This window comes from Dama dama, chromosome 33 (assembly GCF_033118175.1).
Source record: "Dama dama isolate Ldn47 chromosome 33, ASM3311817v1, whole genome shotgun sequence".
NCBI lineage: Eukaryota > Metazoa > Chordata > Mammalia > Artiodactyla > Cervidae > Dama > Dama dama.
In genome coordinates, this window is record NC_083713.1 from 21,588,508 (window position 1) to 21,605,682 (window position 17,175).

General features: G+C 40.9%; 1 protein-coding gene across 1 annotated transcript in view; it reads left to right on the top strand.

Moving 5' to 3' along the window:
* TTN (titin) overlaps positions 1-17,175 on the top strand; it is a 275,821-nt gene that overhangs the window by 199,006 nt on the left and 59,640 nt on the right. The window contains exons 251-276 of the mRNA XM_061135156.1: positions 30-338; positions 981-1,129; positions 1,216-1,248; positions 1,345-1,474; positions 1,564-1,863; positions 1,946-2,263; positions 3,389-3,685; positions 3,795-4,094; positions 4,180-4,494; positions 4,580-4,728; positions 5,943-6,093; positions 6,183-6,464; positions 7,950-8,252; positions 8,739-9,041; positions 9,143-9,424; positions 9,527-9,826; positions 9,920-10,222; positions 10,318-10,626; positions 10,741-11,022; positions 11,143-11,442; positions 11,526-11,819; positions 11,926-14,892; positions 15,220-15,540; positions 15,636-15,920; positions 16,018-16,317; positions 16,632-16,934. Coding sequence (XP_060991139.1) covers positions 30-338; positions 981-1,129; positions 1,216-1,248; positions 1,345-1,474; positions 1,564-1,863; positions 1,946-2,263; positions 3,389-3,685; positions 3,795-4,094; positions 4,180-4,494; positions 4,580-4,728; positions 5,943-6,093; positions 6,183-6,464; positions 7,950-8,252; positions 8,739-9,041; positions 9,143-9,424; positions 9,527-9,826; positions 9,920-10,222; positions 10,318-10,626; positions 10,741-11,022; positions 11,143-11,442; positions 11,526-11,819; positions 11,926-14,892; positions 15,220-15,540; positions 15,636-15,920; positions 16,018-16,317; positions 16,632-16,934 — 9,585 coding nt within the window. The remainder of the gene's footprint in view (positions 1-29; positions 339-980; positions 1,130-1,215; positions 1,249-1,344; positions 1,475-1,563; positions 1,864-1,945; positions 2,264-3,388; positions 3,686-3,794; positions 4,095-4,179; positions 4,495-4,579; positions 4,729-5,942; positions 6,094-6,182; positions 6,465-7,949; positions 8,253-8,738; positions 9,042-9,142; positions 9,425-9,526; positions 9,827-9,919; positions 10,223-10,317; positions 10,627-10,740; positions 11,023-11,142; positions 11,443-11,525; positions 11,820-11,925; positions 14,893-15,219; positions 15,541-15,635; positions 15,921-16,017; positions 16,318-16,631; positions 16,935-17,175) is intronic.

Here is a 17,175-nt window from a genome sequence, read left to right on the forward strand (position 1 = left end):
TCACATTTTGATTTTTTTTTTTTTATTAGATCCACCTGCGCCACCTTCTCGCCCAGAAGTCAAAGATAAAACAAAGTCAAGCATCACACTAGCATGGAAACCGCCAGCCAAAGATGGTGGCAGTCCAATCAAAGGATACATTGTAGAAATGCAAGAAGAAGGTAGTACGGACTGGAAAAGCGTAAATGAGCCAGACAAACTTCTACCTGCCTGTGAATGTGTGGTGCCAAACTTGAAAGAGCTCAGAAAGTACAGATTCAGAGTGAAAGCTGTCAACGAAGCTGGTGAATCCGAACCAAGTGATACAACTGGAGAGATTCCTGCCACTGATATTCAAGGTACTAGTCCTTAATCCATTTTTCTATTCATCTTTTGATCTTATTATGAAATTGATTCATTTACTGAAGATGTGTCTGTTACCTTTTATTTTCATTTATTTTTATTAGTTGAAGGCTAATTACTGTACAATATTGTAGTGGATTTTGTCATACATTGACATGAATCAGCCATGGATTTACACGTATTCCCCATCCTGACCCCCCTCCCACCTCCCTCTCCACCCGATCCCTCTGGCTGTTCCCAGTGCACCAGGCCCGAGCACTTGTCTCATGCATCCAACCTGGGCTGGCAATCTGTTTCACCCTAGACAATATACATGTTTCGATGCTGTTCTCTCGAAACATCCCACCCTCGCCTTCTCCCACAGAGTTCAAAAGTCTGTTCTGTACATCTGTGTGTCTTTTTCTGTTTTGCATATAGGGTTATCATTACCATCTTTCTAAATTCCATATATATGTGTTAGTATACTGTAATGGTCTTTATCTTTCTGGCTTACTTCACTCTGTATAATGGGCTCCAGTTTCATCCATCTCATTAGAACTGATTCAGATGAATTCTTTTTAATGGCTGAGTAATATTCCATGGTGTATTTTTTTGAAAAAGGTAAGCTAAATCCTGTTGTATTATCCATGATATTACAGAGGTACCAGAAGTTTTCATTGACATTGGAGCACAAGACTGTCTGATTTGTCAAGCTGGCACACAGATTAGGATTCCTGCCGTCATTAAGGGACGCCCAACACCAAAATCATCTTGGGAATTTGATGGAAAGGCAAAGAAGGCAATGAAGGTAAGAAAATTATAATTTTCTGCATCTCCCACTGACTCACTCTAAGGAATATTTACACTATAACTGACTATCTTATTTTCTAATAGGATGGGGTTCATGATATACCTGAAGATGCACAGGTAAGTAAAAAGAAAACTGAAATGATTTCAGAATCAGATTGACTTCAATACTGCTATTATTTCATTCATTGTATGACTACTGTTTTCTTTGTACAGCTGGAGACTGCTGAAAACTCGTCAGTAATTATTATTCCAGAATGTAAACGATCTCATTCAGGCAAATACAGCATCACAGCCAAGAATAAAGCAGGACAAAAGACTGCAAATTGCAGAGTTAAAGTCATGGGTAAGAAAGGCTTTAAAAGTTATTATGGAATAAGAACAAATTATTTTAAACAAGATAGCACTGTTTACATTGTGATTTGGATCCAACAGATGTACCAGGGCCACCCAAAGATCTGAAAGTCAGTGACATCACAAGGGGCAGTTGCAGACTTTCATGGAAGATGCCGGATGATGACGGAGGAGACAGGATCAAAGGCTATGTTATTGAGAAGAGGACTATTGACGGAAAAGCTTGGACTAAAGTCAATCCCAACTGTGGAAGCACCTCATTTGTCGTCCCTGACCTCATCTCCGGACAGGAATATTTCTTCCGCGTGCGGGCAGAAAACCGTTTTGGTGTTGGTGCTCCTGCGGAAACGATTCAGAGGACCACTGCCAGAGACCCAATATGTAAGTTTTTAAGTCAAAGATTAAATTAGCTTCCTAAACCTGGAATGTATTGTTATAAACGATTCATACTTTATTTTTAAAGATCCTCCTGATCCCCCTATTAAACTGAAGATTGGCCTCGTAACAAAGAATACCGTACACCTATCATGGAAACCCCCAAAGAATGATGGGGGCTCCCCTGTCACCCACTATATTGTTGAGTGCCTTGCATGGGATCCTACTGGGACAAAGAAAGAAGCATGGAGACAGTGCAATAAGCGTGATGTGGAAGAACTGGAATTTACCGTGGAAGACCTCATCGAGGGTGGGGAGTACGAATTCAGAGTGAAAGCTGTCAATGCTGCAGGAGTCAGCAGACCTTCAGCCACTGTTGGCCCCGTGATCGTCAAAGACCAGACGTGTATGTACCAACATGTGATTGGAGAAGGTCCTCTTTATGGATGCCTTCCTAGATACTCAAAAACCCCAAATCAAAAGATGTCTCTGTGCATTGGAAGCTCCCATGGGTTGAGTCTGGACACGGGCCTGTTACCTAACCACTCAGCTCCCACAGAATTATCTCATTTCCTTACATATTACCTTTCCTTTACTAAAAGGAGATACTGTGTAGAATTTCCTTACTCTGATTTTTCTCCACAGCAGGCTGTTTTACTCACCAGTAGATAAAACAGTTCCTCTGCATGCTCCTCAAAAGGGGCAAAAAGTAACCAGTTAATTTACTTAGCAACTGCCAAGGCACATTTATATTCACAGTCATGTCTCTTTCTCTCTACTTGAGAAAAAGAAACTTGCTCACGTATCATGATAACCATGAATAATCTGAGAACAGCATCAAAGGAAAGGACACTGAGTGTCCTTGAGTAAAGATTACATGAGTTTTAGTAAAACTAAGTTGACTTTTCTCTGTTTGAGAAAAAACGTTTGAGAAAATACATCCATTTTAAGAGATAAAATATCCACAGAAATATGCTAATAATTCTTCATGTAATTATTGTTACCATCTCTACTGCTGTGTATTTGTTAGTTCTCTCTTCTAAACTTAGGAAAGTGGTAGTCACCACCCACTTTGCGTATTCTTACACTAAATTCATGAAAAAGGGGAAATTGCTCTGCCTCTACTAGCAGTTGTATTTCTTAAAAGGAAAATTCATCTCAGAACAAACAAAATAGGTCCCCTCATTACTCTGAATATTAGGGAATATCATAAAAGAACTCCTAAGCCTAAACTACTTACTACAGTTTCACTTCTCTCTGCCCTTTTTCAGTATATACAATCATAATGATGCCAGGTAAGAGAGAGGCAATAGCTGATACATAGCTACATATAGATCAATAAAGGATAAAAAAATAAAAATAAAAAAAAAATAAAAAAATAAAGGATGATGACCACCTATGCCTGTCCCCCAAACTGGTACAAATTAGCTGAAGACAGATCTGTTCTTTATGAATTCTATTCAATACTTCTGATCCTTTAGTGTTTTATGTTTCTAATGACAACTTTTTTTTTTTTTTTTAAATAATCTAGGCCCACCTGCAATTGAGCTAAAAGAATTCATGGAGGTTGAAGAAGGAACTGATGTTAACATTGTAGCCAAAATTAAAGGTGTGCCATTTCCGACACTAACCTGGTTTAAAGCTCCTCCAAAGAAGCCTGATAACAAAGAACCTGTTGTCTATGATACCCATATCAACAAACTGGTGGTGGATGATACTTGCACCCTAGTGATTCCACAGTCTCGCAGGAGTGACACTGCCTTATACACCATCACAGCTGTGAATAATCTGGGAACAGCATCAAAGGAAATGAGACTGAATGTCCTTGGTAAAGATGACATGATTTTATTAAAACTACATGACTTTCTGTTCATAAACGTAATATTTGGTTTTAAGATCTTTCCCTTAAAAGCTTTTCTTTTTTAAAACCATTTTAGGTCGCCCTGGCCCTCCAGTGGGACCAATAAAGTTCGAATCTATTTCAGCAGATCAAATGACATTATCTTGGCTTCCACCTCTAGACGATGGTGGGTCTAAGATTACAAACTATGTAATTGAGAAAAGAGAAGCTAACAGGAAGACCTGGGTGCGTGTCTCCAGTGAGCCCCAAGAATGCACGTACACAATTCCCAAGTTGCTAGAAGGCCATGACTATGTATTCCGAATCATGGCCCAGAATAAATACGGCATTGGGGAGCCCCTTGACAGCGAACCTGAAACAGCGAGAAACCTCTTCTGTAAGTATCACATATTTCACATTCAAAGTCCTTATTGTCTTTGTTTTTCATAATTTCTTATAAATCACTGTGATTTTTGTCACAGCTGTCCCTGGAGCACCAGATAAACCAACAGTTAGCAGTGTGACTCGAAACTCCATGACTGTCAACTGGGAAGAGCCGGAATATGACGGAGGCTCTCCTGTGACTGGATACTGGCTAGAAATGAAAGACACCACTTCAAAGAGATGGAAGAGAGTTAACCGAGATCCTATCAAAGCCATGACTTTGGGTGTTTCTTACAAAGTGACTGGTCTCATCGAAGGTTCTGATTATCAATTCCGAGTATACGCCATCAATGCTGCCGGTGTGGGGCCAGCAAGTCTGCCATCAGATCCAACGACTGCTAGAGATCCAATTGGTAAGCCTTCAAACCATTCCTTTTTTTTTTTCTTCCCAAAAGTACCATGGAAAAGTCAAGAATAATGTCTACTGGTTCTTTCCAGCACCTCCTGGCCCTCCATTTCCCAAAGTTACAGACTGGACTAAATCATCTGCGGATCTGGAGTGGTCTCCCCCACTAAAAGATGGTGGGTCCAGAGTAACAGGATATATCGTTGAATATAAAGAAGAAGGAAAAGAAGAATGGGAAAAGGTAGCTAAACTTGGCATGATGGAAATACATTGTAAATAAACTGAACATGTGTAGTTATTCTCAATCCCATTTATTCTTACCTGTATTTTTTTAATTAAGAAATCAGAAAAATAATTTAACTGATAATCCAGACATCTTATATCAAAAATTTAATCAAAATTTGTCCTTAAAGCAATTATCTTTCAATTAAAAATAAATTTAATTATAAAAAACTTAAGTTTTATTATTATGAACCTTTTGGCTCTAAAGCTTAAAAAAGTGGAATAAGTGCAGTACAGTTTTTGCAATCATTTGACAATATTTTAAAGCATAATTGCTTCATTCAATATTTGCCTATAATATCTGATGCATTAAACCTAAATTGACAACAGTTTTCCCAAAGAGAGTAAATATGCTATTGTTACACTTTGGAAAGCTATTAAAGCAAAAAACTACAGTAGTCCCCTTCTATCCCCAAGGGATACATTCTGAGACCCCCCAGTGGATGCTTGAAACCAAGGATGGTACTGAGCTCTCTCTATATACTATGGTTTTTCTTATACTAATGGGCAGGTTATTGCTGTTTAAGGGCTGTTGTTTAATTGCTAAGTCATGTCCAACTCTTTATGATCCTATGGACTGTAGCCCACCAGGCTTCCCTATAAATGGGGTTTCCCAGACAAGAATACTGGAGGGGGTTGTTGCCATTTCCTTTCCAGATCTTCTTGACTCAGAGATCAAACCTGTGTCTCCTGCATTGGCAGGCAGATTCTTTACTACTGGGCCACCAGGGAAGCCAGATGGTTCACCTCCCAATTCATCCTTGGAATAGGATGACCCAAGATATTGCTCAGAATGGAACTCAATTTAAAACTCATGAATTGTTTATTTGTGGAAACTTTTTTCCGTTTAGTGTTTTCAGATTCCCAATGACTTCTGTGGTAAATGAAACCACAGAAAATAAAACCACAGATAAGAAAGTATTCTAGGGGCTTCCCAGGTAGCACAGTGGTCTCCTAGGCAGGAGACATAAGAGACAACGGGTTAGATCCTTAGGTTGGGAAGATTCCCTAGAGGAGGAAAGGCAACCCCCTCCAGTATTCTTGCCTGGAAAATCCCATGGACAGAGGAGCCTGGCAGGCTACAGTCCATAAGGTCACAAAAAGTCAGACATAACTGAGCACGCATATCACACACTGTATTCTGATTATAAAATGCCTGTGATTTTTCCCTAGGCTAAAGATAAAGAAGTGAGAGGAACAAAACTTGTTGTGACAGGATTGAAAGAAGGAGCATTCTACAAATTTAGAGTTAGAGCAGTCAACATTGCCGGCATTGGAGAACCTGGAGAAGTCACAGATGCCATTGAAATGAAGGACAGACTTGGTAATTACTGATGTTTCTATTATTTTTTCAATGTTTGCATTTTGGATTGGAAAGAAAAGCACACTTACTATTTTTAAATTGTCTTCCAGAATTACCTGACCTTCAGTTGGATGCCAGCGTCAGAGATAGAATTGTGGTCCATGCTGGAGGGGTGATTCGGATCATCGCCTATGTGTCTGGAAAGCCTCCTCCAGCTGTTACCTGGAACATGAACGAAAGAGCTTTACCTCAAGAGGCCACCATTGAGAGCACAGCCATCAGCTCATCCATGGTCATCAAGAACTGCCAGCGGAGCCACCAAGGCGTCTATTCTCTTCTTGCTAAAAATGCAGCAGGGGAAAGAAAGAAGACAATTATTGTTGATGTATTAGGTAAAAACTCAGTTTGTCCACACATCTTTTAAAAACAACATTGTATTTCCTCTACAAGAAAGATGTACTATTAAGAAAACTATATTACAAATATTTTGGAAAATAAGAAAAATTACCCACAACCCCATTGACCTCTATTAGCTTTTTAAAAAATTCCCTCCTTACTATTTATCTAATATATACTTTAACATGGCTGTATTCCTACTATGAAGTCCTGTATGCTGCCTTTTTTATATAGCATGCTACCATAAGCATTTACTGTATTATTTTTTTTTCATTTATTTTATTAGTTGGAGGCTAATTACTTTACAATATTGTAGTGGTTTTTGTCATACTTTGACATGAATCAGCCATGGAGCATTTACTGTATTATTATATAGTCTTCATAAAAGCAACTTTCTTGCAAATATCCAAGAATGTTTAACAGTTTGCTAATAAGGTTGACCATTTTTCACATCATGAAGGGAAGTGAAGTGAAGTCGCCCAGTCGTGTCCGACTCTTTGCAACCCCATGGACTGTAGCCCACCAGGTCCATGGGATTTTCCAGGCATGAATACTGGAGTGGGTTGCCGTTTCCTTCTCCACATAGGACCTGCTATTTATTATAATGATGCAAAAATCCCTTTGAAGCTGTCCGCATTCTAATCAAAGAGAAGCATCATACTGGGTTATCAATATTGCATTTCTAGTCCCTGAATATCGAGTTGAACTCTGCAGGGCTTGTTCCCGCCTCTCTCTGACTGCTGTCTTCCAGTGATTTCCTCAGAAAGTGAAGCCTTCTCACTCAGATCTCTCTCTCAGCATGTCTCTAGGTTCAGCCATACTCCAAACACCCAATTCTTATGTTAAAATAACCAGTTCTCTATTGAGCATAATTCATATTTTGAAACCAGTTTGTTTTTATTAATGAAAATGGCATGAAGAAACAATCTCATTGAGCAATTCTTCTGTCCAATGGCTGTTACTTTATGAACTGGTGTATTTCCAGGTTAAACTGCAACCCTCTCACTGGTCATTCTGAGATTTGGGGTCTTCTGTGCTACTCAGATTCACTGATCACCCTGAAAAAATTCTCTCCCTCTTTTCCTTCTGGAGAGTAAACTAATCACAAAAAATAGTCACGCCGCTCCTCACCCTTCTCCCGTCTCCCTCTGTGCACTTTCCTCCCAACATCACCTTCTTATCTGATGCACAAATTACTAAAAAATTTTTATATACGTGTGTGTATATATATATATAAAGCTGTTTCATAAGTCTCTGGTAAAGCAGGGGCAATCAGTAACTACTGCAAACTTACTTTATTTTAAAATACGGTTGAATATAGACACCAGGAAAGAAAGAAAAAAAAAACCTCAATAAACACAAAATCTTACTTTTTTCCTAACAGTATTTTTGTCTCCCTTTTAAAAACAGAGGGTAACAAATATTGAGCCCTGTAGTTCATTGAAGTCAAACAAGCAGAAACCTTCCCCTCTTATCTCTAGATGTACCAGGCCCTGTGGGAATACCGTTCCTGGCTCACAACCTGACCAATGACTCCTGCAAGCTGACATGGTTCTCACCAGAAGATGATGGGGGCTCTCCCATCACCAACTATGTCATTGAAAAGCGGGAAGCTGACCGCAGAGCATGGACCCCAGTGACATACACAGTTACCCGACAAAATGCTACTGTCCAGGGTCTCATTCAAGGAAAAGCCTACTTTTTCCGAATTGCGGCTGAAAATAGTATTGGCATGGGCCCATTTGTTGAGACCACAGATGCACTTGTCATAAGAGATCCAATCAGTAAGTACAGTTTAAAACTATTTCATCCTTAATCACTTCTTCATTTAATCAAAGGCTGTTGTGACAAAATAGGTGTATAAATAAATGCCAAACATTTCATCTGACAAATACTCAGTATCTGATGTTGGTTCTATTTGAATGTGACTGTGAAAGAGATTATGGGAATACATATTCCTCAGATCCTTCCATATAATACTGCACTTTTAAAATTTTCACTTAATGGCATAAACATGAAGTAGTTTCCTAACTCTAAAACTACCAGCTCTGGAGAACTTTCCTGAATTATCTGGTCTCAATGAACCTCTATTTTGTCATCTGGAAATCAGACTGTATTGGATCCCTTTTAGCTACTCATTTTGTGTTGAGATATCTTTTGTTACTTATCAAACAAATAGTTTAATGTTTAAATGCAATCCTCGGAAAGTAGTACTTAGCACATTCTCCTACATTTTTAACATTTGTCTCACTGTCACTCCACACTTGCAGCTGTGCCAGAGCGTCCTGAAGACCTGGAAGTCAAAGAAGTTACCAAAGAGTCTGTCACTTTGACTTGGAATCCCCCTAAGTATGATGGCGGATCCGAAATTATCAACTATGTCCTAGAAAGCCGTCTCATTGGGACTGAGAAGTTCCACAAAGTTACAACTGACAACTTGATGAGCAGGAAATACACCGTGAAAGGCTTAAAAGAAGGCGATACCTATGAGTACCGCGTCAGTGCTGTCAATATTGTTGGACAAGGCAAACCATCATTTTGCACCAAGCCAATCACTTGCAAGGATGAGCTGGGTACGTGTCAAATGCAGCTTACACTTTGAAAACTTGTACACATACAGATTTACTGTAAGACATCAGTCAGACTGACTTGCCGTTATCATTATCCCTTTCAGCTCCTCCAACGCTTGATCTCGACTTCAGAGATAAGCTTACAATTCGAGTTGGTGAAGCTTTTGCCCTTACTGGCCGTTACTCAGGCAAACCAAAGCCTAAAGTTTCTTGGTTCAAAGATGAAGCTGATGTGCTCGAAGATGACCGCACTCATATAAAGACCACCCCGACGACGCTTGCTCTAGAGAAGCTCAAGGCCAAGCGTTCAGATTCTGGCAAATACTGTGTGGTTGTGGAGAACAGTACAGGCTCCAGGAAGGGTGTCTGTCAAGTTAATGTTGTTGGTAAGTATTATTTAGCAAGTATTAGAAATATTCTGTTCCAAAGCAGAAGTGGAAATAACATTTTGTGCTGTTTTTTTTTTTTTTCTCTTTTCTTTTATTCAGACCGTCCTGGACCACCAGTAGGACCAGTTATTTTTGATGAGGTGACAAAAGATTACATGGTTATCTCTTGGAAGCCGCCTTTAGATGACGGAGGCAGTGAAATTACCAATTACATTATTGAGAAGAAGGAGGTGGGCAAAGATATTTGGATGCCTGTGACATCTGCAAGTGCCAAAACAACATGCAAAGTTTCTAAACTGCTTGAAGGAAAAGATTATATTTTCCGGATACATGCTGAAAACCTGTATGGAATAAGTGATCCTCTGGTGTCTGATTCAATGAAAGCCAAAGATCGCTTCAGTATGCATCATATTCCTTTTCAGTGATTTCATGTTTGCCCTTGTTAGCAGGAAGAATTAAATCTCTAACACATTGCGCTAATGTTTGTTACAGGGGTTCCTGATGCACCTGACCAGCCAATCGTTACAGAAGTTACCAAAGACTCTGCATTAGTCTCCTGGAACCAGCCACATGATGGAGGAAAGCCCATCACAAACTACATCCTGGAAAAGAGAGAAACTATGTCTAAACAGTGGGCTAGAGTTACCAGAGAGCCTATCCATCCATACACTAAATTTAGGGTTCCTGATCTTCTAGAGGGGTGTCACTATGAATTCCGGGTTTCTGCAGAAAATGAAATTGGTATTGGAGACCCCAGTCCACCATCCAAACCAGTCTTTGCTAAAGACCCAATTGGTATAGTACTAAAGCATTCTTTCAGCTTTCATTTTATCTGAGTTTGTTTCCAGCTATGTTCTAACTCTGTCTTGGTTTTCTCTTTTATTATGTAGCTAAACCAAGTCCACCTGTTAATCCTGAAGCAACAGATACAACATGTAATTCAGTTGATCTAACCTGGCAGCCACCACGTCGTGATGGTGGGAGCAAGATTCTGGGTTACATTGTTGAGTACCAGCAAGTTGGAGATGAAGAATGGAAAAGAGCCAATCACACTCCTGAGTCTTGTCCTGAAACTAACTATAAAGTCACCGGTCTTCGGGATGGTCAATCCTATAAGTTCAGAGTAATAGCAGTCAATGCAGCTGGCGAGTCAGATCCAGCTCATGTTCCTGAGCCAGTGCTAGTAAAAGACAGGCTCGGTGAGTACACACATTCTCAGCTGCCTCTGCAAGGAAGACAGGTTTCATTGTCTATGCTTAATTGTAAAATACATGAACAAAGCAAATCTGAAAGTACCATTCTCTTTATTCTAGAACCCCCCGAGTTGATTCTTGATGCCAACATGGCAAGAGAACAACACATAAGGGTTGGTGACACTCTAAGGCTCAGTGCCATCATCAAAGGAGTGCCGTTCCCAAAAGTAACCTGGAAAAAGGAAGACAGAGAGGCTCCAACTAAAGCAAGAATTGATGTCACTCCAGTTGGCAGCAAGCTTGAAATTCGTAATGCTGCCCATGAAGATGGTGGAATTTACTCCTTAACAGTGGAGAATCCAGCTGGTTCAAAAACTGTCTCAGTTAAAGTACTCGTATTAGGTAAGAATTTTAGTGCTCGTGATGTACTTAATACAATAACATATAAAAGTAATTCAATACATTTTGAGTTCTTAGCTGGATTAAATCACTCACATAACTGTGTTATTTAACACTTTTCAGATAAGCCTGGGCCACCTAGAGATCTGGAAGTCAGTGAAATAAGGAAAGATTCTTGTTACCTTACTTGGAAGGAACCCCTGGATGATGGTGGTTCTGTTATTACAAATTATGTGGTTGAGAGGAAAGATGTTGCCAGTGTCCAGTGGTCACCTCTTTCAACTACATCAAAGAAAAAGAGTCACTTGGCCAAACATCTTAATGAAGGTAGTCAGTATGTCTTCCGAGTTGCTGCTGAGAACCAGTATGGACGTGGTCCGTTTGTGGAAACACCTAGACCCATCAAAGCTGTGGATCCCCTACGTAAGTTGCTCTCTTTGGATACAAAAGTACTGTTTGACTGTCTTTGAGAATATTATTTATTCATCATAACTTCTTCTGAAAAGATCCCCCAGGGCCACCTAAGAACCTACACCATGTGGATGTTGACAAGACTGAAGTCTCCCTTGTTTGGAATAAGCCAGACCGCGATGGTGGTTCTCCAATCACAGGATATTTGGTAGAATATCAGGAAGAGGGCACCCAAGACTGGATTAAGTTCAAGACCGTGACAAACTTAGAGTGTGTTGTTACCGGACTACAACAAGGAAAGACCTATAGATTCCGGGTAAAAGCTGAAAACATTGTGGGTCTTGGTCTCCCTGACACAACTATCCCAATAGAATGTCAAGAAAAACTAGGTAAATCTTAGATCGGCACTATTTTCCTTCTTTTTAAAATTATTCATATGTGATATTATCCATATTGTCAAAAGCAAAATCTAATTTCCTCATGTTTACTTTCCAGTGCCTCCATCCGTGGAGCTGGATGTGAAATTAATTGAAGGCCTTGTGGTAAAAGCCGGAACAACAGTCAGATTCCCTGCCATTATAAGAGGTGTCCCCATTCCTACTGCAAAGTGGACAACTGATGGGAATGAGATTAAAACAGATGAACGCTATACAGTTGAAACTGACAACTTCTCATCAGTACTCACCATTAAGAGCTGCTTAAGGAAAGACACTGGGGAATATCAGATCACAGTGTCCAATGCAGCTGGCACCAAAACAGTAGCCGTACATCTTACTGTTCTTGATGTTCCTGGTCCACCAACAGGCCCTATTAATATCCTGGAAGTTACCCCTGAATATATGACTATATCATGGCAGCCACCTAAGGATGATGGAGGAAGCCCTGTGATAAATTACATCGTTGAGAAAAAAGACACAAAGAAAGACACATGGGGTGTGGTCTCTTCAGGTAGCAGCAAGACAAAGTTGAAAGTCCCACACCTGCAAAAGGGATATGAATATGTCTTCCGAGTGAAAGCAGAGAATAAGATTGGTATCGGCCCTCCTCTTGACTCTGTACCTACTGTTGCTAAACATAAATTTAGTCCTCCATCTCCTCCTGGTAAACCAGTGGTTACTGACGTTACTGAAAACGCTGCAACAGTGGCGTGGACCCTGCCAAAATCTGATGGCGGGAGTCCAATAACTGGTTACTATCTGGAGCGTCGAGAAGTAACAGGCAAATGGGTGCGAGTGAACAAAACTCCTGTAGCGGACCTGAAGTTCAGAGTGACTGGACTCTATGAGGGAAATACATATGAGTTTAGAGTCTTTGCTGAGAACCTTGCAGGGCTAAGCAATCCATCCCCAAGTTCTGATCCAATAAAAGCTTGCCGGCCCATCAAACCACCTGGACCACCTATTAATCCTAAGCTGAAAGACAAGACCAGAGAATCAGCTGATCTGGTATGGACAAAGCCTCTCAGCGATGGTGGTAGCCCCATTCTGGGCTATGTAGTAGAATGTCAGAAAGCTGGGACAACACAGTGGAACAGGATTAACAAAGATGAACTCATTAGGCAGTGTGCCTTTAGGGTACCTGGACTCATCGAAGGAAATGAGTACAGATTCCGTATAAAGGCAGCTAACATTGTGGGAGAGGGAGAGCCACGCGAACTAGCAGAATCTGTAATTGCAAAGGACATCCTTCATCCTCCAGAAGTAGAACTTGATGTAACCTGTCGTGATGTCATCACTGTCAGAGTGGGCCAGACTATCCGCATTCTTGCTCGGGTCAAAGGCAGACCTGAACCAGACATAACTTGGTCCAAGGAAGGCAAAGCATTGGTCCGAGATAAGCGGGTTAACATAATTCACGATCTGCCTCGTGTTGAGTTACAAATTAAAGAAGCTGTTAGAGCTGATCATGGCAAGTACATCATCTCAGCCAAGAACAGCAGTGGACATGCCCAAGGTTTTGCTATCGTTAATGTCCTTGACAGACCTGGGCCTTGCCAGAATTTAAAGGTCACCAATGTAACCAAAGAGAACTGTACAATTTCTTGGGAAAACCCACTAGACAATGGTGGCTCAGAAATAACAAACTTTATAGTGGAATATCGCAAACCAAATCAGAAAGGCTGGTCAATTGTCGCCTCAGATGTCACCAAGCGATTAATCAAGGCCAACCTCTTAGCCAACAATGAATACTATTTCCGAGTTTGTGCAGAGAATAAAGTAGGTGTTGGGCCAACCATTGAAACCAAAACTCCAATTCTGGCTATTAACCCTATTGATAGACCAGGGGAACCTGAAAACCTTCATATTGCAGATAAAGGAAAGACATTTGTCTATCTAAAATGGAGGCGGCCTGATTATGATGGTGGTAGCCCAAATCTATCATATCATGTTGAAAGGAGGCTGAAGGGCTCTGCTGATTGGGAAAGAGTGCATAAAGGAAGCATTAAAGAAACCCACTACATGGTTGACAAATGTGTTGAAAACCAGATTTATGAGTTCAGAGTGCAAACAAAGAATGAAGGTGGGGAAAGTGACTGGGTAAAGACAGAGGAAGTTGTTGTGAAGGAAGACTTACAGAAACCAGTACTCGATCTGAAATTAAGTGGTGTGCTCACTGTCAAAGCAGGAGATACCATTCGACTTGAGGCAGGTGTTAGAGGCAAACCGTTCCCAGAAGTTTCATGGACCAAGGACAAAGATGCTACAGACTTAACAAGATCACCAAGGGTCAAGATTGACACCAGTGGTGATTCGTCTAAATTTTCTCTTACTAAAGCAAAGCGAAGTGACGGTGGTAAATACGTAATTACAGCAACTAACACAGCTGGTAGTTTTGTGGCCTTTGCCACTGTGAATGTTTTGGATAAGCCTGGTCCTGTAAGAAATCTGAAAATTACTGATGTGTGTAGTGACAGGTGTTCTCTTCGCTGGGATCCACCAGAAGATGATGGTGGCTGTGAGATCCAAAATTATATTTTAGAAAAATGTGAGAGCAAGAGAATGGTTTGGTCTACCTTTTCCTCTACTATCTTAACCCCTGGTACTACAGTAACACGTCTCATAGAAGGAAATGAATATATTTTCAGAGTCCGTGCAGAAAATAAAATAGGCACAGGGCCTCCAACAGAAACTAAGCCAGTCATTGCAAAAACCAAATATGATAAACCTGGTCGCCCTGACCCCCCAGAAATCACTAAAGTAAGCAAAGAAGAGATGACCGTGGTTTGGACGCCACCTGAATATGATGGTGGAAAGTCCATCACAGGATACTATTTGGAGAAAAAGGAAAAGCATTCAACACGATGGGTCCCTGTCAACAAGAGTGCAATTCCTGAGAGACGTCTAAAAGTACAGAATCTCCTCCCAGGACACGAGTATCAGTTCCGTGTCAAGGCAGAAAATGAAGTTGGAATTGGAGAACCAAGCTTGCCGTCAAGACCAGTGGTGGCAAAAGACCCCATAGGTATGATGTTCTTGTTTTTCTCTGGTATTATGTCAACTCTTAATCTCAAATGCAGAGGTATTAGACAAATAAGTTAAATCCATAACATCAAAACTTTATCTTAGCCAGTATTTTTCCAAATAGACCTTTTACCAAATCACCTAAAATGTACAAACAATGGTAGATTCTAAATTTGCAAAGGAAAATAAGGAGGACTTATTTAGCAATTGAGAAACTGAATGTACTATGTGTGGTTAATTAAGAACAGACTGTATAAAATTATACATTAACATATCACTAGTAGTGGTTAACCATGTGTAAATTTATTCTTACATAATTTACTTTCAGAACCACCTGGTCCGCCGACCAATCTCAAAGTGGTTGATACAACCAAAAGTTCCATAACTCTTGGGTGGGGTAAACCAGTGTATGATGGTGGTGCACCGATCATTGGCTATGTTGTGGAAATGAGACCTAAAAAAGCAGACATGTCACCAGATGAAGGCTGGAAAAGGTGCAATGCTGCAGCGCAACTTGTCCGCATGGAATTCACCGTGACCAGCTTGGATGAAAACCAGGAATATGAGTTCAGGGTTTGTGCCCAAAACCAAGTTGGCATCGGGCGCCCTGCAGAACTAAAGGATGCTATTAAACCTAAAGAAATCCTCGGTGAGGCCCTAGGTTATCACTTGGTTCATTGTTTCACTTCTCACATGACTTCCCCACATTCTGAAGTCAACTAATGGCCTTCGTGTCATTTGTAGAACCTCCAGAGATTGACTTGGATGCCAGCATGAGAAAACTGGTCACCGTGAGGGCAGGATGCCCCATCCGACTATTTGCCATCGTGAGAGGGCGACCAGCCCCTAAGGTCACCTGGAGAAAAGTGGGTATTGATAACGTGGTCAGAAAGGGACAGGTCGATTTGGTTGACACTATGGCCTTCCTCGTCATCCCCAATTCTACGCGTGACGACTCAGGAAAATACTCCTTGACGCTTGTGAACCTGGCGGGAGAAAAGGCCGTGTTTGTGAATGTCAGAGTATTAGGTGGGTGGTGAACAACTGTCTTCCTCCCCTTCAAAGACTCCTTAGTTAATCAGGAGGCTGAGGGAACTCATATATCTAATCTTGTGGTTCTTTACAGATACCCCTGGGCCCGTCTCTGATTTAAAAGTTTCGGATGTCACTAAAACATCATGCCACATTTCCTGGGCCCCTCCCGAGAATGATGGCGGGAGCCAGGTGACACATTATATTGTGGAGAAACGTGAGGCCGAGAGAAAGACATGGTCAACAGTCACCCCAGAAGTGAAGAAAACGAGCTTCCATGTCACCAATCTTGTCCCTGGGACAGAGTATTTCTTCAGAGTGACTGCTGTCAACGAGTATGGCCCCGGTGTCCCAACAGATGTCCCCAAACCGGTGCTTGCGACGGACCCTCTAAGTAAGTCACATCCTTTCTCCCCTCTCTTAACCCCAGTCCCTGACTTCAGTCAAGTCAAGACACTAAACATTTACCAGATACCGAAACCCTAAAGGGCTTTAACTCGTAGAAACCTACACAGCACAAAAAAATATCTAACTCACTCACTGAAGACTTTTTTGATCTGCCTCATCGAGTACTTTTTACTTTCAACAGCCCGAACCACATTTTCCACATACTCTGAAGCATGTGGCATATGAAAACATTAATGTATATTACAAAGGGATGGATTTGGCTACCTGGACAGTTTTTTCTTAATCACATTTTTCTTCCAGGTGAGCCGGATCCCCCCAGGAAACTCGAGGTTACTGAAATGACAAAGAACAGCGCTGTATTAGCCTGGTTACCGCCCCTGCGTGACGGAGGTGCTAAAATCGACGGCTACATCGTTAGTTACAGGGAAGAGGAGCAGCCTGCAGACCGCTGGACAGAGTACTCAGTGGTGAAAGACCTCAGCCTGGTTGTCACTGGCCTCAAGGAAGGGAAGAAATACAAATTTAGAGTAGCGGCCAGAAACGCTGTGGGAGTCAGTTTGCCAAGAGAAGCTGAAGGCGTGTACGAAGCCAAAGAACAGCTGTGTAAGTGGTCACTGAGTCATTTTTATCATGTGATTAAAGTTTACAAGAATTTTCTTTTGACATGGAGACATTTATCCCTCAAGAATCTAATTCCAGAAATACCTGAAATATAAATATAGTAGAGAATAACGGTTTTAAAACATTTGCACCCACAACACATGGTAAAACACCTTAAATCATGACACAGTACACACATACATATATATATATGTTTATATATGTTTATATATATATAACTTAT